Below are 26568 nucleotides of genomic sequence, written 5' to 3'. Positions count from 1 at the left end.
TTTATAAGACTACGTTTTTATTCTTCTCATTTTCCTTAAAATACAAATTGTTTAGAACAGAGGTGGGAAAACCCAACCCACTGCCTATTTTTGTAAATTAAGTTTTATTGGAACATAGCCAAAGCCATTTGTTTACAAGCCTATGGATGCTTTCACTATAGAACAGAGCATTGAACAGTTGTGATCGAGACTGTAATGGCTTGCAAAGCTGAATATATTTACCATCTGGCCCTTTTCTGCTTTGGAACAAAATAAATAACACTGTGAGTTTATAACAATAAAATACTAAAAGGTAGGGCAACAATAGCTCAAAGGACAGGGAGTAAATCCAAATGGAATTATACCGCCATAAGGTTATTAAATTTTTTGAAGTGTGAAATGGAATGTGTGAATTAGAAGTGTGAAGTGGGAAAGGTAAGGTGTCATGTGTGAAACGAGTAGTGTAAAATGGCACATATCAATTCTACATCAACCTTGATAAATTAAAGATGCCATATTGTTAGCCCTATAGCAACCACTAAAATAATAACAACAAAATCAATAATAATAATAATAAAAGGCACATTATTCAAGCTAGTACAGTCTGCCCTTGTGGCACCAAAATTCACGACCACTCCATGTGCAAAACACACTTTTCCATTCAGATTGAGAATGACACAAAGATTCCCACTCTCAAATTCTATATCATACTAAGGGACCTTACCAGTGCAATAAAACAAGAAAAATAATAGGCTTAAAGATCAGAAAAGAAGTAATAGTTATTTGCAGACAACATAACTGCGTATAAAGGAAACCCAAGAAAGCCTACAGAAAACTACTAGAACTTATAAAACTAAAATGATACCAGTTACAATAACAAAAAAAAAATCCTAAAATATTCAAGAATAAATCTAATAAAAGATGTGCAAGATTGCTACAATGTAAACCACAAAACATTGCCGAAATAAAGAATATCCAAATAAAAGGAAAGCTATACCATGTTCATAGATTGAAAGACTGTACACTGTTTAACTGTTCTTCTACCTAAATAGATTTATTGCAATCACTATCAAAATTACAGAAGGCATTTTTAAAACAAATAAATAAGCTCATTCTCACATTGATAAGCAATGGATATAGAAAAGCCAAAATAATACTGAAACAGAAGGAAGAAGTTGGAGAACTTAATTTTATCTGATTAAAGACTTACTTTAAAACTATAATAATCAAGACAAGTGCAGCATTGATGTAGAGGCAGACACACAGGTAAATGGAAGAGATAAGAGTGTCCAAGACTAAACTCACACTAATACATTTAATTGATTTTTAGATCAAAATGACAAGTGAGTCCACTGGGTAAAGCCATTTTAACCAGTGTTGCTGGAACAACTGGATATCCACGTGGGAAAATAGAAACTTTGATCCTTAATTCACTTCATATACTTAAGTGCTGGCAAATAATTATTTCCTCTGAGGAGTTGGCCTGATTTCTCGTTATGAACAACATCTATCATATAACTTCTAGTGTTTCTCACGTTATTATTTATATTAGAATTCTAAAGATCACCCCTCAAGATTCCTGCCCCTTAACTGTTTAATCAAATATTAATTTAGGTACTGCTGTGAAGGGAGTTTGCAGATGTAATAAGATCACTAGTCACCTGACTGCAAGATTGGGAGATTAACCTGAATTATCTAGGTGGGCCCAATGTAATCACATAAGCAGTTAAAAGCAGAAGAGGAAGGTGGAAGAGACAGTCAGCAAGATGTGTCAGAAAGGGAAGTTGGAGAGATCTGAAGCATGAGAGGAACTCAATCAATTGCTGGAGGGGGTCCACCTGGAAAGCATCAGAACCAATGCAGGCAGCCCCTAGGAGCAAAGATCGACCACCAGCTGACATCCAGTGAAGAAACAGGGATCTCAGGCTTACAGTCACAAGGATATGGATTCTACCAACAACCTGCTTAAGCTTAGAAGCAGATTCTTCACAGAGCCTTCCCATAAGAGCCCCATTGGCCCATACCTTGATTTCAGTCTAATGAAAAATAGAGCAATCAGCCAAGCCAACCCAGACTTCTGACTTAAAGAACTGTGAAATAATAAATTTGCATTGTTTTAAGCTGCTAAAAGTTTCTTTTGACACCAACAGAAAACTAACACATTATTGATACCAGAAACATTAGAAACAATTTGTAATTCAACTTAAGTACATCATATATTCTTACATATTTATTCACTAGTATTCCTTTATATGAACCCTATGACCTACATTTCCCCATTGTAACTTCACCCTAATCTTGATTTTAGTGTTTATTTTCTCTCAAACTCTGAATTTAGGAAAGTGTATGTTTCCATTTAATAGTTTTTTAATTTTTTTGCTTGAGGAAGATTTGCCCTGAGCTAACATCTGTGCCAATCTTCCTCTATTTTGCATGTGGGTTGCCACCACAGCATGGCCACCGAGTGACGTAGGTCCACACCCGGGAACCGAACCGAGGCCACCGGAGCACACCAAACGTAACCACTAGGCCACGGGACCGGCCCCCAATAGTTATTTTTATAAGCCTCTGCAAATCCATGAGGATGAAAGGCAAAATGGAGAAACAAACAAAAACCCACCAGGGCCTTGGTCAATTTCTTCTGTTGTTAGGAAATGGCCAGCACTTTTAGGGTATTGTCTTTTTCTGGTTCTGAACACCTGACAGGAGATCTGTGATCAAGAGTAAAGGAGACACTGTTCAGAGAGAGGCCTAGCTTTTAGAATTTGGACAATTACTCAACTCTTCTCTTTCAATGAAGGATGGATTCTTAAAAGTATAAGGCTGTGGTTGGAAAAAGGAGCCCTTGGAGATCAGACTAACCAGCCCACATACCACCTAGGAATTCCTAGTCTTCTCCCCCCATCCTCCCTTAAACAGATACAAACAGAGAGAAAGCCAGTGGGAACCTGGAGTAACTGCACCCCTGAACAAGATCAGTACCAGGCAACTTGTGGTGGGGTGGCTGCCTCTTGATTTATCTGGGGTCTGGCAAGTTCTAGAATCTAGAGACCCAAGTTCTGGACTGGAAATCAAGACAAAGTGGGTGGAATCTGTACATCTGTACACCAGCGTTGTAGGTTCTAAAGTGTGTAAATCAAATTTCTTTCTGCCTAAATCATCTTCCCATTCATAACAATAATACTATTTAAAAGTTGCTCACTTAGTCCTCAAGGCACTGCATGGCAGACATTGTACTGTAAGCTTTCTGTTCATGGTAACAGGGCTGGGAAGAAGCGGCCTGGACTAGACACCCCATAGGACACACAGGACACATTCAAATTCCCCTCCAGGCCCCCAACACAGATCCATCTGGCCCCTAGACCAAGAGGAATGAGAGCAAATGCATCCCATGCAATGGAGTTCCCCGGAGCCACTTCCTGCCTGGGGCACACAGCAGGACAGACCCACCAAAATCCAACCAGGTCCCAGCTGAGCCACTGGATGGGCTTGGAATTGAACCAAACAAGGACAATTCCCTCTCATGCTGCTTACAGAAGCCCCAGTGGCCTTTGGTCGGGGTTCTGACAGGTACCCTCTTCAACCACCACTCAGACTCAGGTAGAATTCACTCTTGTGGAGAAAAATGACTGAAGGCAAATGAATTGCGTGTCCCAGAAACCCCTGTGGCTGCCAAACAGCCAAGATGCACAAGCCCCTAACCAGGAAGACAATGTACCCCAAACTGTACCTCCCAGAAACCTCAGCAGCCCACCACAGGTGCCTGATCTCATAAAAAAAAGCAAAGAGGAACTGGACACAGGCCAAACTACACTCCCCAAATTCAGCTGGGCTTGGTCCTCCTCATGGGACCTGGTCCTCGCTGATGACAACTGCCTCCTTTGGGCCCCTTCCTGGAAGGCTGAACATCCTAGGGACAGAGGCTCTAGTGCCTAGACTGGGCCTGGTCTGCCCCTTTGCTCACACGGAGAGAACCCCACAGTAAATTATATTTTATAATCTACCTGACACAACCTTCTTGAGCATATAGCATATTTATAATAGCTGCTTTTAACATCATTTTCTACTAATTCTCTCACCCACACCACTTCTAGGTCTCTATTGACTTTTCTTCATGTTTATGGGTCCTATTTTCCTGCTTCTTTGCATACCTGCTAGGTTTTGATTAGATGCCAGACATTGTGAATTTTTCATTACCAGTTGATGGATTGCTTTCTAATCCTTTAAATACTATTGGGCTTTGTTCTGGGAAGCAGTTAAATTACTTGGAAACAGTTTGGTCCTTTAGTGGCTTGTGTTTATACTTTGTTAGGAGGGTTCAGAGCAGCCTTTAGTCTAGATCCCATGTAAGCCACCCACTGAGGCAAGACTCTTCTGAACTTCCACTGTGATTCTCCAAAAGTAAGGAGTTGTTCCCATTCCAGCTGGTGGAAACACAAATTATTCTCAACCTTGGGCAAGCTCCAAGGATGGTTCTGCCTGTTCATTTCCAGTGGTTCTTTCTCCAGCCTAGGGAGCTTCCTCACATATATGTGCTGATTACAACTTAAAAACTTGTAGGGGAACTCTACAGAACTCTGTAACTCTTTCTGGGTGCAGGTCTCTCCTCTCCTGTAATCTGCCCCACAAATCTGAGCCACCCTGAATTCTCCAAACTCTCAACTTTTTCTCAATTCAGGGAGACTGCTAGGATCTCTTTAGGTTCCTCCTCCCTATGCTGCAGAATGGAAACTCACTCTCAGCAGTAAGCTGGGGCAATTGTAAGGCTCACTTCATTTGTTTCCTTTCTTTCAGAGATAGCTGTCCTGTGCTCCCTCTCACCCAATGTCTGAAAACAGTGCATCCATATATTCCACTTTTTTTAGCTATTTAAGGTGGGAAGTATACACATGAAACATTTAATGTTAAGAAAAAAGACTTTCTTGGAATTGGCTGTGAAAAATATTGGTCAGTATTTAGGTGCATTATGGTATATGCAGATATGTCAATTTATACAATTTTAGAATACATACAAACATATGTGTGGCAGCATTTTCAGCAGCATAGATTTCATGTTCCTTTAGGACATTTAAGAGTTCTTTTCCAGTGCTGATAATTTGATTTATACATTACAAGAGCACTCCATGGTACTCATATCTAACAACCACAGTGTAAGATTCACTGATTATAGAAAAAAAACGTTAGTGTACTTAGATCATAATTACTATAATTATTTCTCTGGGAACATGCTTTTTCAAATTTATTTGATGGCTAGGTCAGAATTTACTGCAGTGTAAATTCTCTGAAATCTAATGTTTTTTGGTAGGTGGAATAATGGCCTCCCAAAGATGTCTATGTCCTAATCCCCAGAACCTGGAAATATGTTACATTACATGGTAAACAGGAATTAAGGTAGAAGATGGAATTAAGTATTTTAGGACCATATAAATTGTTTCTCGAGTTTTAAAGCTTCACAGAAGGTTCACAGAGAGGAATTGTGCCTCTGGAATTGTTCACAGGATGGATTGTACCCAGAGCCTCATCAATACTTGATTTAGATGATGAAATTTGGCACTTTTGAGCTGATAAATTTTAGTGAGATTTTGGACTTTGAGTTGGTACTGTAACGGGTTGACACATTTAGAGATGTTGGGATAGGGTAAATGCTTTTTGTATGTGGGATGGACATGAATCATTGGGTGCCAGAGGGTGGTCTGTGGTAGGCAGAATAACCGTCTCCTAAAGATGTCCACATCCTAATCTCTAGGACATGTGAATATGTTGGATTATAAATCAAAGGGGACTCCAAATAGCAAATAGAGTTAAAGTTGCTAATTAGCTGATGTTAAGTGGGGAGATTATCCTGGATTATCTAGGTGGGCCCAATATAATCACAAGGGTCCTTAAATGTGGAAGAGGGAGGCAGAAGAATCACTGTTAGAGTGATGAAAGAGTTGACCCGCCATCGCTGCTTTGAGGATGGAAGGGGGTTGCGAGCCACGGAATTTGGGGCAGCTTCTAGAAGCTGGAAAAGCAAAGAAATAGATTCTCCCCTAGAGCCTCCAAAAAGAAATGCAGCCCTGCCAACACCTTGCTTTTAGCCCAGGGAGATGCATTTTAGACTTTAGACATCCAGAACTGTAAGATAATAAATTTGGATTGTTTTGAGACACCAAATTTGTGGTAATTTGTTACAGCAGCCATAAGAAACTAATACAGCTGTATTTCCACATTCATTATATTCGTAGGTTTTCATTACATGATGCAATTCCTGGTGTCAAGAACGTTTCATTTATTAAAGAAGTCTTTCCCAGATTCCCAAGGTATAAAATTGTGATTCATGAGTTAATCTGGTGTTAGAATTTCTATCTTTTATTGCTTTCATGGGTTTCTCTTTTCTATGAGTTCTTCCACATTTTACTAAAAATATTTTCCACATTTGGTGTCTCTAGAGTTGTCCTTCCATGCTTCTCTGACATGTGGTGGGGCACAATTTATCACTGAAAACCATCACATTCTTTCCTGAGGTTTTAGTCCTGTGGGAATTCTTTGATACCGACCACGATATGACCTCCAGGAAAAGGCTTCCCCACAATAGCTGCATTTTTGCACAATATGCTTTCACTAACATTTAGTAAGTCTAACTTCTCACAGAAGTGTTCTCCACAACCACTGCATGCATAGCATTTCTGTCCTAAGTGAGCTCTAACATAAAGGCATGGAGGATTCTTGCTAAAGGCTTTTCTGCATTTCTGGTTTCAGAGGATTTTTTTCCTACACAATATCCGTAACATATAAGACATAATTTATTACTGAAGGTGTTGTCACATGCACTGCATTTGCAAGGCTTATTCCCTGTGCAAAATCCCGATTATCTACTGAAGTCTGACTCCTTGGAAAAGGCTGTTCCACAATCACTACATTTCTACCCCCTAGGAGCTCACTGATGTTTAATAAGGGCTGAGTTCCCAAAGAAGACATTTCCACAGGCACTGTGTTCTTAGAGTTTTGCTCCCCTACAAGTTCACTCATGTATAAAGAGCCATGACTCCCTGAGGAAGGTTTCTCCACCTTCAGTGAGTTTATAGCTTTCTCTCTTGAATGAGTTTTCTTATGTTTAATGAGGACTGACATGTGGGCAAAGGCTTTACCACATTCACTGCACGCATATGGTCTCTCTCCTGTATGAGTTCGCTGATGCTGAATGAGCTTCGATTTGCTTCTGAAGGCTTTTTCACACTCACTGCATTCATAAGGTTTCTCTCCTGTATGAATTCTCTGATGCTTGGTCAGGTCTGACTTAAAAAAGAAGGTTCTTCCACATTCACTGCATTCATAAGGCTTCTCTCCTGTGTGAAGTCTCTGATGTGCAATGAGGTATGCCTTCTGGGAAAAGGCTTTCCCACACACACTGCATCCATAAAGTTTCTCTCCAGTATGAGATCGCTGATGTCTATTGAGCCGGCACTTCCGGCTGAAGGCTTTTCCACATTCACTGCATCCATAGGGTTTCTCTCCTGTGTGAGTTCTCTGATGGACCATAAGCTGTGACTTTCTGGAAAAGGCTTTTCCACATTCATTACATTCGTGGGGTTTCTCTCCTGTGTGAGTTCTTTGATGTTCGGTGAGCTGAATCTTCCTCATGAATGTTTTCCCACATTCATTGCAACCGTGGGGTTTCTCTCCTCTTTCAGTTCTCTGATGTCTAACAAGCTGTGCTTTCCTGGAGAAGGCTTTCCCACACTCATTGCATTCATGTGGTTTCTCTCCTGGATAAGTTTTTTGATGGTCATTGAGCTGTGATTTAGTGCTACTGGCTTTAACACACCCATGGTATTTAATTTCAGTAAGAGTTTTATCATGCTGGATGTAGAGAGATGATTTCCCATATCTACTAAACTCATCAGAATCCTTTCCTGCATATCTTCCATTCTGGACTACAAAACCTAAATGTGATTTCAAACTTTTACAATGTGAGCCAAATTTATTGTGCCTTTGTTTTAAAGGAATAAGAGTTTTGCATACATCAAAATTATTTCCAAGTGCATAACTCTGCTGACATCTTTCCAAAGTTTTAATCTCGTTTTGGTTTTCTGGGTGCCACTGCATATGGTCAATCTCCCATATTTCTTCTAGGAAAAAGAACAATGAAAAAATCTATGATAACTTTAGGGAGCAAAAAGGTATAAAAATGCCATGGTTTGAGCTAGCTCTTATAAGATCCCAGTCTAAAAGAAATGTACCCTATGGATATGTATCCTATGCTCTGTGAAAAAAGAGAATATTATAAAGCAGTAAAAGAAAAGATAGCTACTTTAGAAACAATGATGTATAGTCTACAATGAATAAATATAACTTGGACTTCTTTCCAAATAGGACCTTGCAAAATTGGGACAGGAGTAGAAATAGAACCACACTGTGATTGGAATAGAACAAAAGAAGATGGAGAGGATGGATCCATTCATCCAATAAACATCGAATGGGCTGGTATTTGGGAATATATAGAATATTAAAATGTCAGAATTAGAATATATTAAAATTATATATATATAATATATATATAATCTAATATATATAAAATTAGTCATATTAAAGTGACTAATTTTTTATTAAACTTTAGTATGACTAATATATTCTGGCTCCATGGAGCTGTCATTCCAGTAACAAGAGAGAAAGAGAAAGAGCAAAAGAGTGAGAATCAACAGGTAAGCAAAGAAATAAGAAAATTACAGAATGTGAAAAATGGTGTATGAGAAGGTGGTAGAGTATTTGTAGGCCAATCTTAGATAACAGTAGTCATCTACAAGAGAAAAAAAGTTAAGTTGACATCATAGGATAAGAATGAGCAATGTTATGCAAATAACTAGAAGAACATTCCAAGAAGACGGAATGGCCAGTGCAAAAACCTAGAGGCAGAAAAACCTCAGGCATGATCAAGAAACATAAGAGAGACTGACGTACCTGGACTATCCCAAGCTTGAGTGAAACAGAAATAGTTTGGAAAGGTAGGTAGAATTGAGAACAAACAGACCCCGTAGAAAAACTGTGTTAGAAATTGGGGGGCCGGCCCAGTGATGTAGTGGTTAAGTTCAGCATGCTACTTCAGCCGCCTGGGTTTGCGGGTTCGGATCCCAGGTGCAGACTGACACCACTCATCAAGCCATGCTGTGCCAGTGACCCACACACAAAAATAGAGGAAGATGGGCATAGATGTTAGCTCAGGGCCACTCTTCCTCAAGCAAAAAGAGGAAGATTGGCAACAGGTGTTAGCTCCGGGCCAATCTTCCTCACCAAAAAAAAAAAAAAAAAATTAGTAATCATAAAAAAATTAAAAAAAAAAGAAACTGGGGTTTTATGCTAAGAGCAATGGCAACACGCCACCAAGCATTTTTTGGCAGGAATACAACACGTTCTGAATTGATATTTCTAAAATGTCACATGACTGTTGTATGGAGAATGAATTGGAGAGATGAAATTGTTGAGAGAATACACAAGAGGCTATGGTAGAGTTCAGGCAAGACATAACAGAAGCTTCAGCATGAATGACTACACTGGAGATGGAGAAATATATAAAAACAAAGGACATAGTATAGAGGAGGAAAAGACAAGACTCACTGTCAGAACTAATGTTGGAGGTGGAAAAGGGAAGAATCAAGGATAGCTCCTCGATATGTGGTTTAAGCAACCACATAGGTGCTGGTGCCATTTAAGAAGATGAGGAAGGTGTGGGAGACAGGTTTGACAATTGTGGGAGGATCAGGTGCTCCATTTTGAGACACACATCAGGTTTGAGATAACTAATACATATTCAAGAGAGAATATGAAGTACCCAGTTAGATCTATGAGTGTGGAGAAAGGTCTAGCCTTAAGATGACAATTTTAAGTCATGAGTATATAAACATTATTTAAATATTTGGACTACATGGGACTAGGTAAGATAATTTAGGAATAACGGATAGAGAAAGAGGAAGGCCCAGGACAACAGCTTCATATGCTCCAAGTTTTAGAACTTTGGGAGAAGGATAGGCACAGAGAGAGTATGACAGGCCCATCCACAGACAAACCATAGCTACGCTGATCAAACAAATAAGCACCATGGGTTTGAGTAACAGAGGGTTGGAATTGGGAAATCAGAATGTAGGATCCACAGCATCTCATTCCAACTTTACCATGGTAAAACATTCAATAATCACCTTGTTACTAAATTTTTCACCTCTCATTCCAACTGCACACCAAAGTTAAACTTTCCTACAACACTAATCACCTACTTAGAGTAACGCTGTCTATAGTCAATACATCAACTTTCTATGTAGGTATGATACAACCTCACCCAGTCCAATGCATCCAAAAGCATATATATCCATCTGGAATTTAAAAATAGGTCCCTGGGCCATCTGCCCACGTCCCAGAGAAGAGCTACAGTTGTACTGATTTGTGGAAATATCACCTTCTCCAACCAGTTTAATCATATGGTAACTGTGTACAGCACAGTCCAATAAAACTTTCTGCAATGATGGAAATGTTCTATATCTGTGTTTTCCAATATGGCAGCCACTAGCCATGTATGGCTATTGAGCACTTGAATGTGGCTAGAGTAACTGCAGAACTGAATTTGTAATTTTAGTTAATGTTAATTAAATTTAAATTTAAGTAGCCACATGTGGCCAGTGGCCAGCACACTGGACAGCACAGGTATAGACCATCATATCCTATATTTGCCATTATAATCTCCTTGATACAGGCATCTCCAAATTTTCTTCTTTCAACTAATGCCACAGTCTTCCTTAATCTCTGTTCCTACATCATCTCTGGCACCCATCAATTAAGAGATCTTGAAGAATCATTCTCCATCCAGGAACAAAACATTCATCTGTCCTATATCTTCCATTTATCCTAGAACTCCAAGCGATGCCTTCCTATTATTACAAAGCTAATATCCAGCTATCGAGCAAGACTCTCCAGAACTAGCAAAAAAAGATAAAACCAAATTCGCACTTTCTAAGCCAATAATTAACATAAAATCTAGAGTAATCAGCCATTTCCTTTCACATAATCTCCTAGAGGCCAATCCATTAAGACTGTCCCACATCATCTTCCTCCTTTCCATGTCTGAAGTCTTCTTTTTATATTATTACTGACGCACAAGGCCTTCCATCATCATTTTTATTCAAAACCCAGATATCTTTCTTGCAGAACTTATTTTATCATGCTTCCCAAAACAGCACTTGATTCTCTCTGTAACACTATCAAAGCTCAGTTTTCTCTAATGTTGGAAAACAGTCCCTGTCTGTGCTTCAAAATCAAATGCTAAAAATTTTAGAATTTTATGCACTCATGTCAACCCTTTCCAACTGGGACTTTTATACTTGGAAGGTATTTCTGTCCTTCATTATATCTGAATCTCTCTTGGAGCATATTAGAGGGGTGGTTCTTCAACTACAGGAATCAAAGCAGAATTGCCTGGCAAGCCTTTCAAGCTTCATATGCTCAGGTCACTCCCTGTATCTAGCAAATCGGAAGCCAAATCTCAAGAGACAAAGCCTGTAGTTTGAAAAAGTTCCCACATGGTTTACACACATCTCTGATTAAAAAACAAAATTAAAAACAAAACGAAACAAAACCAAATCTGATTTCAAGAAAGATGTAATGAATGGATGCAAGTGATGCTATCAGTGAACGATTATGTAGTCTACACTAAGTAAGGAAGAATCAGATACAGACCGTTTTATTTACATGGAAAAAAAAGCCTCATACCAACTAGTAAAACAATACGATAAAATATACGATCATGACCGAGTTAGTGTGGTGTAGATACAAAGTAGACACGAAGTCAGGAAAGAGGGAGTTCCATGTGTGCACCAGAACTTCAGAGATAGAAAAAGAGCTCAGAGCTAAAGAAGGCAGTATCGGTATTGACATTCAATAAAATATATCACAAGCCAACCCTGATGGCCTAGTGGTTAAAGTCGGGTGTGCCCCGCTTTGGCGGCCCGGGTTTGGTTCCCGGGCACAGAACCGCAACACTTGTCTGTCAGTAGCCATGCCATGGTGGCGGCTCACACAGAAGAAGCAGAATAACTTACAACTATACACAACTATGTACTGGGACCTTAGGGGGACAAAGAAAAAAAAAGGATGAAGATTGGCAACAGATATTAGCTCTGGAAAACCTTCCCCTAAAAAAAAATATATATATATATATTTGTTTGTCACTCATTCTTGGGACATCTTCTTCTGACCCCCCTCCTCCCATAGCCCCAATACTTCTCATTCTACTTGGCTGGATCTTATCTTTTCAACCTCTATATACGTGGACCTCTTGTTTTTCCAACCAACTCTCTCTCACTCCTCATGTTTTCTCATCAAATTCCACTGCTTTTAATGCCCTCTACCCACAGAGGAATGCAGCCATAACATCAAAGGAACTAAGAGAAACACTGAAATCAGCCAATGTATGTAGCAATTGGGGCAGTGCAAGTCTACATTATCATGGGCTACTGTGAGGTGGGAATTGAGAGCGTGGAATTTCCAAAAGGCCTTTTCGAAACAAAGAAAGTTAACAGGAACAGCAGAGACCTTCAGAAATAATAGAGCAGATGAAATAGGGGAGACTCAAGGCAACTCAAAGGCATCCAGGCGCCATGGCACAGAGCAGGACAGTAGAACCTAAAGAAAATACACCAGGAGGAAAAGGATCCACCAGGAGGAGAAATGATCTCAGGTTCTGACACTGAAGCTGAAGGAAAGAATTTAACAGGATAATTATCCTGGGTCCAGGCAAAATACAGAATTAGAGGCAGATTAGACTATAGCAAGTCAACTTGGGAGTATCTGTCAGAGTACAGAGCTTAAATCTTCGGTATATATGATACACTCTATGATGGTGAAGACATTACTGGGAGAAAGGATACTGGCTTTGCATCCAGGAAGTAGGACATCATAGGCCAGCTGCCCTGGTGGCTGGCAACATGTGGGGGATTTGAGTACAGATTAAGTCAATTTGGGGCTCTCCAGCAGAGAATAGAGAGCTTAGGCCTTGAGAATGAATTAAACTTTTAATACAAGAATCAAGCAGAATTAAAAAAACAGGGTGAATAAGTAGACAGAGGTGCCCTGAGAGATGAGGTGTGTGTGGTTCTTAGATGAATTTAGGCGAAGTGGATTGTCAGGGAGGGCTATCAGCCCTTTGAAAAGGGGCAGGGATACTGCAGCAGTAGAGAGCAGTGCAAAGTGATCTGTGTGGGTAGTGAGAGGACCTTCATAGCAAGTAAGGTGGAGAACAGGAAGTGAGACTGTTACAAAGAAACAGAGAAGACAGGAGCATGCTGGGAAGAATGGAACCAGGTTAAGAGATCAAGGTCCCAGATGAGAAAGACTTTAATCAGATCTAGAAATTTCAACAAAGGAAAACGTCATCCTTTAAATAGCAGGCAAAGAAGAACAGCTGTAATAAAGAACAGAGATGTAGAAAGGTGTTAGGTTTCTGGGTTACCAACTGGGATTAAGAAAAGTTCTCTAAACATTTCAACAGTGTCAACCCTTCACTGATCAATTGGAATTTTAGTGTCATCTCTCCCCATTTTCTTGGTTTTCTCTCACTCACCTGGACAGGTTTGACTATGGGCTGCTCCCTCTACTATCCATGGTGGTTCTCCTTGCTCCAAATGGAAGAGTGAATGTGGTTTGGTAGCTTGATATCCTGTAAATGGGAAATCACTGAACACTTAGCACCAAGTCGTTAAGCTTGGGGAATCTATGAAAACTGGGTAAAGTTATATTTCAGGGACCACATCATTTGTACTTTGGTAAAGTAAAAGCCTTTTACTCGGGAAAGCAGAGCATACATTCTAGGACCAAAGAGGAGAATAAAAGTCTACCACCTACAATGCTTTAGTCCAAACCATGAAATATTTCAGGAACCTTACAGATTTCACTGAATGAGAAAGAAAAGGCAGCTGACCGTGATGCTGTCCTTACCTACTGACAGCAGGTTGCTGTAGTTCTCCAACATTACATCCCTGTACAGGTCCTTCTGAGACGGATCCAGGAGCTGCCACTCCTCCCAGGTGAAGCCCACAGCCACATCCTCAAATGATAGTGATTCCTGTAATAACAAATCCCAGTGCAATCTGAGGTGGAATAGATGATGTGGAAAAGAGGGACAGGAACATGTTCTCTCATTTTCCCCGTGATAAACTATGCACACTGTGACTATTTCACGCACCATAGGACCATGCGCCTTAGTGCACTCAGGTTACTGTAACAAAAAACACAGACCACGTACCTTATATAAACAGAAATTTATTTCTCACAGTTGTGGAGGCTGGGAAGTCCAAGATTAAGGTGACAGTATGGACGCATTCTGGTGAGGACCCACTTCCTGGCTCATAGAGGGTTCATAACACCTTCTCACTGTGTCCTCACAGGGTGGAAGGGTAAGGGATCTCTGTGGATTCTCTTTTATAAGAACACTAGCCCCATTCATGAAGGCCTCAGCCTCATGACCCATGTACCTCCCAAAGGCCCCACACCTCCTAAAACCATCATCTTTGAGGGTTAAGATTTCAACATATGAATTTTGGGGGCACACAACATTCAGACCACAGCACTGTGGAATGCTACACTGTGGAATTCTATAGAATTAATTCTATAATTAATTTTCCTAGCTTAAAGATGTACTAAAATAATATTTGTATAGATATAAAACAATGTGCAGTAAGAATATTTATTATTTCTTTGTTTGTAATAGTGAAAATCTATTAGTAATCTAAATGTCCATCAAAAGCAGACAGGGTTAGATTACAGCATGACAAAATGCTACACAAACATTAAAATCAATGAGGAAGATGTAAAAATACTGATAGCAATGATCTTCAAGGCATTCTCTTAAATGAGAGACATCAGGCCCCCAAAGAGTATATATAATATGATCCCAGACATGGAAAAAAATCTTAACATACAAAATTATATATGTATAAGTACACATACATATGTACATAGAAATGTATATAAACATAGACATATTCTACCACATGTCAATTATAGAAAGGGACTGGATGGAGATCCAAATTATTAACATTTGTTATCCTTTGGGTTGGGGGTTGGGAAGGAAAAAGGTGAAAGGGAATACTCTCTTTTGGCACAAATACTTCCGTTAGCTTGAATCTCTTGCATGCAAATGTAGCCAGGTATCATTCGCATAGTTAAAAATATGAAGACCAAAACAAGAATAATTGGCTCTGACTTCATTTTTTGAACCTGAGGTTAAGAAGTATAAAAGGAGCATTGTCAATACCTGTACTTCAAGCTGTTATCAAAGAATGGAACTTTCAGCTGTCTCCTCCCAAATCAGTAAAAACATCTGGTGGAGAGAATTCTTCCTGGAGGATCACTCAAAGGTCAAGCGGCCCACTCATTCTATTGGATAATCCAGGCTCTATTCCTGGGTAAAGTCGGACCACCAGAAGGCTCTATTGTTGAGGTGTGCTGCTTTTGAACAATTTTGTCCAATCAAATTCTGTTCTGGCCTTACCTCCTTAGCTTACTTGGAGGAACACAAGAAGAAAGAGCCAAAGGAAACATCCTATGCCTTTATTACATGACTGATATTGAGGACACTGTCTACCAAAAAAACCTCTCTGAAGAGCTAACAAAAGAAATTTCTTAAGACCTAACAGCAACGAAATGTTTACTTCCTCTGAAGAACTGGTTTGCCTTCTCACAGACATTACAAATCATGTAACTTTTCACGTTTTTCTTGTTATTACGGATGCCAAGAAAAGTAGACACAAGTTCAAAGCTAAGGCAACCCACAGGGTCTTACACGGTCACTTATCTAGGTTTCAACGTTAAGAACTTTGCATGAACCCTATGACCTACATATCTTGCTTCCTAATTCGCCCTAATTTTAAGATTATAACCTAAACTTATTTTCTGACAGGTCCTGATTTTTATCAACACATACTGTCTCATTTCATCTGACTGTCTTTTAGAAGCTTCCACAAATCCCTTGGGAAATAAAGGATGTAACAGGTAAAACAAACCTCACCTGGGCCTTGGTCATCTCTCCTGTTCTTAAGAGCAAGCTAGCAACTCTACGGTGTGCTCTGTCTTCTGTCTACTCTGGGCCTGCCCAGAAGTTGTGGTCGGATATCTCAGGTCAGGCTGTTGCCAGAAATGATGATCTCCCAAGCCTGGAACCTCCTTCTTCCTGTATTACTGAAAACGTCTTGTTCCTGTAGACTAGAACCTGTGAATTCAAGAGCAAATTCAATTATAAGAGGACACGCACCTGGGACCTCAGCTCTCTCTTACCATGTGGACTTACTCTAACAGAAGGCTCCAACATTTCATCCATCTCTTTAACACCCTGGAAGCTTTTACATCTTGGGGCCATGCTCCATAGTAAGATATGGAATGGGCAAGAGGAATGCCTGTTTTTTGGCAAAGTTAAAACAGAGTGGATATGAAAGAGGAGATGGGAAACAAAAACCAGTTCATGGTCTTGTCCACTGCCAAGTTCTCACAAGGATCAAGTTTAGGGAAGACAACATACAGAAGTAATGGTTCTGGAAACTGACTTCAAACCACCTGTGCCCACATATGCCTAAATTTTTTGTTTATTGCACTGAGGTAATTATTCCAGTTTGAATACTAATATACTTAAGAAATCATAAGCAGCGTCTTATGTAATCCTCAACACTACTCTGTAGGGTACTCATTATTACCTCCATTTAAACACGAGTAAGCTGAGGCTTGGTCAGGTGAAGTGTGTTGCCCAGGTTAAAAACCTTCCTAAAGAGCAAGGTAGGAATCTGAATCCTCATCTGCTCTCTCCATTATGATATTTCTCTCTCCCATCAGCCTCACAATATAAATTTGTTCTCTTTCTCATGCACTTTAAGAACTTTACTTCCTGGTGCATCATACTGTGAGGTGGCTATACAGTCAGTTGCAAAAATAGGGCCCTTGGAATTGGCTCTTGTAATATTCACTGTGCACACCCAGCCAGCTCGTTTCACACAAGCAGGAATGCAAAGGTAGCCCCATCCTTGCCTCAGAAACAGCAGATCAGAGATCAGCCTCTCCAAGAGCCAAGCTGTGGAGCCACGCTAGAAGGTCACACTCTGAGGACACCAATACCAAGAGGTCAACTTGAATTTTGCTTTTATCCTTTCAGGCAGCAAATTATTCTCAAAGACTCTCTCTCTAGCTCCCCAGTATCCTCAACACTTAGCTCATCTCTGACCCATTCTCTGACCAACTGGTAAACATAGCATCCCACCACCATCTCTAATCCTGACACTGCTTTGTCCCAGTCTTGGCCCATCAGTCTAGTCTCCTTGCAGGGCCAGCCCAAAAAGGATGGCACACAGCTCAAATATAGAACTCCTTATGGACAGGAGAGAGGTAGAAAAGGTGCTTATGTGTGAATGAGTTAGATCTGAGATCTCTAGGGTCGGAGGATCAAGGGCCCAACCATTTCCCAGGAGCTCCCCGGCAGACTTTCCCTCACACCTAACAGATCAGAGCTGCACCAAATGCTCATGCCTGGAACACAGTAATGAAACCAAGAATGGCAATGGAACTACCCTGATTCGTAAAGCTAATCTGCATTTTCCTACTGAACTGAGGTTAAGGTCAAGTTCCCAGATGGATGGCTACCTAAATAAAATAGGGATTTTCTTAACAAAAGGAGGATAGATGTTAGTTTGGTAGCCAAGAGTAGCCAATTAATTTTATTAATTAATTTTAATAGGTTAGAGGAGAAAAGCCTAAATTGATATTGAAAAAACAGCTTGTAAAAATCAGTATTGCTTTTGTTACAAACCCATAATAGCCTAGGAATGGAGGGGCTACTTTTTTAGACTCACTGTGGCACAAGGGGAAATAGATATTTGGTCTTTGTCCCAGGTTCCTGGCACAAAGCTCAGAAAACCCTTGTAATCTCTCAAGTGACAAGAGTATCTTTTATATGCTAATAATATTACTGGTGGCTAGGGGGCCTCAGATAGCTTCAGGATGGGGGCTGGTCCCCAGAAAGACCAAGGCATGATTAAAGGGTTGGAACTTTCAGCTCCATCCTTGGACCCCCAAGGAGGAGAGAAGGGCTGGAGATTGAGGTTAATCACCAACAGCCAATGATTTAACCAACCATGCCTATGTAACGGACCCTCCATAAAAATTCCAAAACCACAGGGTTTGGAGAGCTGACGAACACTTTGAGGTGCTGGGAGGATGGTGCACCCCAACTCCATGGGGACAGAAGCTCCTATGCTCAGGACCCTTCTGGACCTTGCCCTATGTACCTCTTCATCTGGCTGTTCATTTGTATCCTTTATAATAAACTGGTCATAGTAAGTAAAGTATCTTCCTGAGTTCTATAAGCTGTTCTAGCAAATAACTGAACCTGAGAAGGAGGGTGGGAAACCTCTGATTTATAGCCAACTGGTCAGAAGTAAAAGTGACAACCTGAGACTTGCAACTTGCATCTGAAGTGGGAGCAGTCTTATGAGCCTGAGCACTTAACCTGTGGGGTCTCTGCTGACTTCTCGTAGTTAGTATCAGAGCTGAGTTGAATTGTAGCACACCCAACTGGTGTCCAGGGAGTTGGAGAATTGCTTGGCGTGGGGAAAAACTCCCACCTATTTGGTGTCAGTAGTGTTGTGAGAAAAACAACAGCTCATGGATAAAAACAACAACAACAAAACAAAATCCTATAAAAGGATACATAAAGTATAACACTATTTTAATAAATTTTTAAAATGCACCCAAGAATACTATATATTTGCTTGTAGATACAAACACACTTAAAAGTCCAAAAATGATCATAAGGTAAAATTTCAAGTTAGTGGTTACATCTAGGGAGGAAGAGGAAGGAATGGGGTAGGGACTTGGAGGGGGCACTTCATTTGTATATGTAACATTTTCTTTCCAAAAGAAAAGATGAAAAAAGGAAAAAGAGGTAAAGCAAAACAAAAACGAAGCAAAAATGAAACACTTTATATGCTTAGTTGAAAGCCAGTGACCCTCTGTAAGCACTCACACGCAGCATGGAAAGGGTGCAAGAATCACCATTCTCATTTGTCACTGGTCTGACCACGTCTCCAAATGCAATTAGAGAAAAGAATCAAATAGCAATTTTCAATCTTAGAGAAAAGGAGGTAAATCACCAACGTTTGCACAATATTACTGTAGACCTAGAAAACCCAAGTAATAGAAATGGACAATCATAAAAACTAAGAGTTTAGTCAGTGGTTGAAACTGACGTGACAATGACACATGAAAAATAACACTCCTTTACATAAATACTGTCGGTCAGTAGTAAGTGATAGAACATTACTAGGGGATATTCTCAATTATGTACTGAAAATTCTCAAAATAAGCATCACTTCTGACTCAATGTTCTGTTTGGGGTAATTTATGCAAAGAAAATAGTGGCAAAGTGAGCAAAAACATATGTAAGGTACACTAAACATATGTTTAGGTCCACTACTAGAAGATTAATTGAATGAATAACTATAATCCATCTAATGGAATACTCCATAATAATTTAATATTTTAATATACTTACTGAAATAAAAAATGTCCATAAAATACAGCTCAATGAATAAAGCACATTTCTACTCTTATGTGTAGTATGATCCTGTATTTCTGCAAAAGTAAAGCAATACAATCTATATCTGTGTGTGTGTGCGTACACACACTTACAAAAGAAAATATAACAATGTTAATAATTATTATGGCTGGTCCAATAGATCAGGAAGGTGAATTTTATATCTTTTTTTTCAATAAGAACAAGATCTTTTAAATTAAAATTAAACATTTTAACAATTTAAAAATTTTAAGCACAAAAATATCTCCACTTGAAAGGGAACCCTCATTCACTGCTGATGGGAATGCAAACTGGTCTAGCCTCTATGAAAAACAGTATGGAGAGTCCTCAAAAAATTAAAAATAGAAATACCTTATGATCCAGCTATCCCACTTCCAGGTATTTATCCAAAGAACCTGAAATCAACAATCCAAAGAGGCTTATGCATCCCTATGTTCATTGCAGCATTATTCACTATAGCCAAGACATGGACGCAACCCAAGTGTCCATTGACAGATGACTGGATAAAAAAGATGCAGTATATATGTGCAACGGAATACTACTCAGCCATAAAAAATGACAAAATCATCTCATTTGCAACAACATGGATGGACCTGGAGGGTATTATGTTAAGTGAAATAAGCCAGACAGAGAAAGACAAGCACTGAATGATCTCACTCATATGTGGAATATAAACTAACACACGGACAGAGGGAACAGTTTAGTGGTTACCAGGGGGAGGGGGGTTGGGGGGTGGGCACAAGGGGTGAAAGAGTGCATTTATGTGGTGACTGACAAACAATAATGTACAACTGGAATCTCACAACGTTATAAACTATTATGACATCAATAAAAAATTTTTTAAAACATCTCCACTTGAAATAAAATTAAAGATGTTGCCAAGTCATTATAAATCAATACAATATATGCTTTTGGAAGGAATGTAGGGAGGACGGAAGGGAATAAGCCATTCGTCCCATAGATGTACTACCTTCCAGATTTGGCTGATTGCTTCATCATGTTATAGTTTATCTTGTTCTTCCTCACCTCCCCTACTCTCAATTTTTCCTATAAACTGGGTAGTTGAACTTAGAGGTGTGATTACTTTCAATATCTAACTATTTAGGCAAGAATCTTTCATTTATGGTGCTGTATACTTCTTATTGCAATAGGTTAAGAAGCATGAGGACAAAAGAAAAAAGGGAAGAGAGATTGCTACAGAATAAAAGAGACCTGAGAGATGTAAGCAGCAAACGCAATGAGAGCATGTTATTTGGATCATGATTCAAACACTCCAATGTTAAAAGACAACTTTGAGATGATCAGAAAAAAACTGAATATGGACTGGGTATTGGATGAAATAAAAGAATTATCATTAATTTTGATACATTTGAAAATGATCTGCTGCTTACAAGTTTTTTAAATGACCTTACCAGTTGGAGACGCATACTAGAGCATTTACAAGTTTAGGGACGTGAAACCTTGAATTTGCCATGAAACTCTCCAGAGGAAAAACAAAAGTGGAAGAGGCATAGATGAACATGATTGGCGACAAGTTGATAATTGTTGAAACTGAGTGATGGGCACATATTTTCCTATTCTCTCTACTCTGAATCTCCATGAGAAAAGGTTAAAAAGAAAAAAGTCATCAGGGCCTGACGAGTTCTACTAATCTTTACAGCATAGGTAATTCCAGTATTATGTAAACTCGTGTAGGTCACAGAAAAAGAGAAGTTTCTCTACTAATCGTATGAAGCCAGCATTTCCAAACACTAATCAATAAGATTAGAAAAAAGAGAATTATAGATGCTTAGTCATTGATTTTTCATCCTTCCTTCTTTTCTAACATGCATTTAAGGCTATAAATTCCCTCCACTGACTGCTTTAGTTGGATTCAAGAAAGGTCGACATGTAGGATTATTTTTAAAACGTAATTCAAAACATTTCTATTCTAATTTTCTTTGATTCATGGATTCATGGATTATTTAGACGTGCACAGCATACTTGTCAAACAAATGGGGACTTTCTAGTTATCATTTTGGTATTGCTTTATAGCTCATTCCACTGTAGCTAGAGAAAATAGTCTGATTTCAAACCTTGGAAATTTGTTTAGACTTGCTTTATGGCCCACCACATGGTAACTGTTCATAAATGTTCTATGCACATTTGAGAAAAATTGTTGGGTAGAGTGCTTTATATTGGTCAAGTTTGTTAACCATGCTATTCTAATCTTTCGGGGGTTGGCACTATGGTGGGTTGGTGGCCTGTTTTTGTAAATGTTTTATTGGAACACAGCCACACCCATTTGTTTATGCATTCTCTATGGCTGCTTTCACATTACAATGGCAGAGTTGAGTAGGTGCAGACAGATCACCTGGCCTGCAAAGCCTAAAATATTCACTGTCTCTTTACAGAAAAAGTTTACCGATCTTTGTTAATCTATAGCCTTCTAGCTTTTTCTCTCTTTGTTCTGTTACTGAAAGAGGCATGTTAAAAATCTCCCATTATGACTGGGCATTTGTCATTTCTTCTTGTATCTAGCATACCCTACAGTTCAGGAATTCTACTAAGAATATACCCAATAGAAGTCTGATGCACCAAAATGCATGTACAAAAATGTTCATATTAGGGGCCAGCCCAGTGGTGTAGTGGTTAAGTTTGCACGCTCTGCTTTGGCAGCCTGGGCTTTGCGGGTTTTGATCCTGGGCGCGGACCTATGCACCACCCATTAAGCCATGCTGTGCCGGTGTCCCACATACAAAATAGAGGAAGACTGGCACAGATGTTAGCTCAGGGACAATCTTCCTCACATACACACAAAAAAAGTTCATATTAGCATCATTCATAATAGTCACAAGCCAGTAATAATCCAAATGTCTATTAATAGCACAATGGATAAATAAATTGGGGTATAATCATACAATGTAATACTACATAGCAATGAAAAGAAATGAACCACTGCTATATGCCACAACTTCGATGAACTTCACAACAAAATACTGAGCAAGAGAAGCCAGGTACAAAAGAACACGTACTATATGATTCCATTTATATAAAGTTAACAATCAGACGAATTTAATATGCTGATTTTAGAACAATTACCTCGGGAGAGGAGGGAGGAGATTAGGATGAGATGGGGGTTTCTGGGGTGCTGTAATATTCTATTTTTTAATTTTTAGTGTTATACTTGAAAAAAACTTTTAAAGAAAAGTACAGACCAGTTTCACTTATAAATGTAGAAGCAAAAATTTTTTAATTTTTTATTATGAAAAATTTCAAGCAAAAGAAGGAACAGTTTAAAACCCATGTATAAAAAAAGAAAAGAAGAATAAGATAATCAAATTCCATGTATCCATTGTGTGACTTCAATAATTATCAACTCAAATCTAATTTTGTTTTATCTACAACACTACAACACACTCTCTCCTCTTCCATCATTGGATTATTTTTTTTTTTATTATTTTTATTTTTTTGTAAGGAAGATTAGCTCTGAGCTAACATCTGTTGCCAATCCTCCTCTTTTTGCCGAGGAAGACTGGCCCTGGGCTAACATCAGTGCCCATCTTCCTCTACTTTATATGTGGGACGCTTGCCACAGCATGGCTTGATGAGCGGTGCATAGGTCTGCGCTGGGGATCCAAACCCGAGAACCCTGGGCAGCCAAAGCAGAGCACGTGCACTTAACCACTATGCCACCGGGCCGGCCCCATCACTGGATTATTTTGAAGCAAATCCAAGACATCTTTTTATTTCTAGATGTAAAAATATTAAATATTAGCAAATAGAATCCAGACCTATGTTAAAAGAACAAATCATTATGGACAAGTATGGTTTCTTCCAGGAATACAAGATTTTGGGAAATCTAGTAACATACATCAGAGAAAATTTTAAAGAGAGAGAAAGAAATAATAAATGAAAATAATTTTAGGGCCGGCCCCGTGGCTTAGTGGTTAAGTGCGCACACTCTACTACTGGCGGCCCAGGGTTCAGATCCCAGGCTCGCACCGACACACCGCTTCTCCGCCATGCTGAGGCTGCATCCCGTGTACAGCAACTAGAAGGATGTGCATCTATGACATACAACTATCTACTGGGGCTTTGGGGGAAAAAAACAAATAAATAAAATTATAAAAAAAATAATAATAATTTTAAAGATAAAAAGCCTTTGAGGAGATCTAATATATAGCACAGTGATTACAGTTAATAATACTGTATTATATACCTGAAAGTTGCAAAGAGAATAGATTTTAAAGGTTCTCATCACAAGAAAGAAATGGTAATTATATGACGTGATACAGGTGTTAGCTAAAGCTATGGTGGTAAACGTTTTGCAATATATGTGTACCAAATCATCATGTTGTACACCTGAAACTTACAGAATGTTACATATCAATTATACCTCAATAAAGCTGGGGGTAAAGAAGGCTTTAGAGGAATAAAAACTTGATAAATCACAGTTACCATTTATTCAGACTCTACTATGTGCCAGGCACTACACACTGTACTTAAAAAACATTTACTCATTTAATCTTCATAATGACTGTACTCAGACATTAACCTACCCAGGTCATGGGCAGAAGCAGGTTCTTGTCACTCCACAGTCCATCCACTTACCACCTGGCCAAAATGACCTGCAGACGACAAAAATGCTCAACTAGAAAACATAAAGGAATCAACTTAGAAGCTATTAGTAATAATATGAGTAGAATGAGGTGACAAAAGAAGTATATCTTTTTAATTTTTCCTCTTGTGCATTACACTAGGGGAAAAAAAAAGACACCATTTACAATTACAACAAAAGTATAAACTATTTAGGAATAAGCATAACCAGCTCTATGTCCAAGATCCACATGGAAAAACACCACAGCTGGTCAAAGAAACAAAAAACTGGGGTTAAAGGAAATCTATCATACATTCCTGCAAGTGCTGTTCCTAAATGTACGTCAGTTCTACCCAAATTAAAGCACCCACTTGATGGAACATAACTGTGAAGGAAGTAAATTATATTAAAAATTTAAAAGTTACTACCTTAGAGACAGGCACCTCCACACCCTAAGGATTCCTGGTATAGGAGGGAACGTTTATCAATCCTGACTGACTCTATTCATGAAAGACCCACCCTAAACTGTTCGGGGAAGAATTGAGAACAAGAGAGTGCTCCAGAGGGATAAGTTTGGGAGGGTCGGGGTGGAGGGGGTCCAGATGGGGACGCGTGTGTGTAACCTGATAATCGCTTCGCGCCATAGCAATTCGCGCCATAAAATGTAACTGTTTAAATGTTTTAAATTAGCCAATCATGTAAGACCGCGCCAACCTTTTCCCGCTTTATGCTTCCGAATCCTATAAAAGAGCTTGCCCTTTAAGGTTCGGGGTCGACTCCTCTGTCTCCTGCGAGAGATACGTGTGGACCCGGAGCTCCGCTTAATAAACCTCTCACCTCTTGCGTTTGCATCAAGCTCGGTCTTCTGTGTCTGTGGGTCCGCGCCTTCCCGAGGCTGGAGTTGGGGTTCCCTTTTTGGGATCCTACAACTGCAGCAGTTTAAAAAAAGAAAGAAAGAAGAAAACTTCCAAAGAGTGTGTAATACGGAAATGGTTATGCTAGGATGTTAGATTAAAAATGTATACAGTTATGACAATACCTATACACTTGATCCCCACACTAAAAGTGAGATATACTGAATTTTCACAACAGCTATTTTTTGGAGGAGTATTTAGGAGGATGGGGATGTCATTACTTGGGTTGGGATGAACTTGAAAACAAATTTTCAGTAGAAATAGACTGTAAACATGGACGCAAGAGAACCAGTAACCTCATCTCTAAAATTAAGCATTCGATAAGCAATGAACACAGACCCCCCCAAAAGCTGTCCCCAGCACGGACATGACTCCCACTTTCCCCAACCACGGACACCCCAAACGCTACTCTCCAACAAAGACCTCCCAAGTGCTCGTGCCAACACGGAACCCCACGAGCTCCCCCTCCGCGGGGAACCCCAATAAGGAACTCCCAACGGGGATTCCCACCCGCTTCCCCCAACGCCGACCCCTACGCGCTCCAGAACAAAAAAAAAAAACCAACGCGCTCTCCCTGGCCCCGAAACACGCACAGAACCCGACACTAACCTGACCGACGACCTCCGTGTTCACCGCTGGAGACAAATCATGGAACCACTTCTCTAAACACTTTGCCTCAGCATCCATAGCCCTGCAGCCCCACCTCCGCGGCTGACAGGCCCCTCCAAAGCTGAGAGGACGGCGCCCGACGAGGGTCATCTGCCTTCATTCCAGAGAACTAGAATCTGGCTCTCGGCCGTCTTTCTGTGACGTAATATATCCGCGCCCGGTTCGAGGATATTTATGGGAGCAGCCATTTTCCCACCTACTGCCGTACAGCGGGTGAAGTCTCTTTTGTTCCGCCTTTCGCGGGAGGGCGCAAGAAGGTGAGAAATTAATGAAAACGACTTTTTTCATCCCACTTCCAGGCTGCTTGAACCACTGGGCCCCGACTGTGCAACATTCGCCAGGGGCGCTACACAAACCGCTTAGCTTCTCAGAAGCTCAGGCCTGCCCAGATCTCTCTGCAGCATGCAGGGAGATGGCCGCGGACATTAAGGCACTTTGATCCTAAGGCTAGAGAGAGGCTAGGTGGGCGCGGCCATACTAGAGGAAGTTCAACCGGGAGCGAACGTGAGCCGAACCCGAGCAACAATTGGTTGGGAACCAGCTAGTATCCTGGGAATGCTGGCTGGAGGGGGCTTTGTGGAGGAAGCGGCATTTGAGGCCAGTCTAGGGTTTAGAGAACCCCTGACGAAGGCACTGGCCAGAGAGTAGGTAAAACGGCAGGATTATAAAGCTCATGTTACGATTGATGTGGAGGTAAATGGGGAACGCAGTTGACCGGGGGCCGCAAAAGGGGCAGTGCCAACGGAGAGGCGTGGCTCTCCTTTCCACGAGGGAGGAGCCAAAGGCAGGGCAAGTTTTCCTTCCACAAAAATGGGAACTACCTTGAATCAAAA

General features: G+C 40.0%; 1 protein-coding gene across 5 annotated transcripts; it reads right to left on the bottom strand.

Annotated features, from left to right (window-relative positions):
• ZNF577 (zinc finger protein 577) lies at positions 1-26386 on the bottom strand. 5 transcript variants are annotated; one of them, XM_087422064.1, is made up of 8 exons: positions 25676-26386; positions 24990-25081; positions 24115-24183; positions 19925-19968; positions 16007-16207; positions 13936-14062; positions 13562-13657; positions 1-8090 (listed from the first exon to the last, which is right to left on the bottom strand). In XM_087422064.1, exons 5-8 carry the CDS (start codon positions 16019-16021, stop codon positions 6733-6735), a joined length of 1596 nt encoding a protein of 531 aa, XP_087278190.1. In that variant the 5' UTR covers positions 16022-16207; positions 19925-19968; positions 24115-24183; positions 24990-25081; positions 25676-26386; the 3' UTR covers positions 1-6732. The 5 variants fall into 5 exon arrangements, with proteins under 5 accessions (XP_087278190.1, XP_087278192.1, XP_087278189.1 ...); XM_087422066.1 differs by lacking the exon at positions 19925-19968 and adding an exon at positions 15254-15400 and having other exon boundaries at positions 25676-26385; XM_087422063.1 differs by lacking the exon at positions 19925-19968 and having other exon boundaries at positions 24115-24206; positions 25676-26383.
• Positions 26387-26568: the final 182 nt, after the last annotated feature.

This window comes from Ceratotherium simum, chromosome 33, assembly GCF_057802395.1.
Source record: "Ceratotherium simum simum isolate JZ-2026a chromosome 33, ASM5780239v1, whole genome shotgun sequence".
Taxonomy (NCBI): Eukaryota; Metazoa; Chordata; class Mammalia; order Perissodactyla; family Rhinocerotidae; genus Ceratotherium; species Ceratotherium simum.
This window is presented reverse-complemented; position numbering and strand designations above follow the sequence as displayed.

Coding starts and splice junctions, on each gene's coding strand:
- ZNF577 (XM_087422064.1), bottom strand. Junction 13,658..13,935: donor CAGCAACCTGCTGTCAGTAG/GTAAGGACAGCA, acceptor TCCCATTTACAG/GATATCAAGCTACCAAACCA. Junction 8,091..13,561: donor CCATAGTCAAACCTGTCCAG/GTGAGTGAGAGA, acceptor TCTTTTTCCTAG/AAGAAATATGGGAGATTGAC.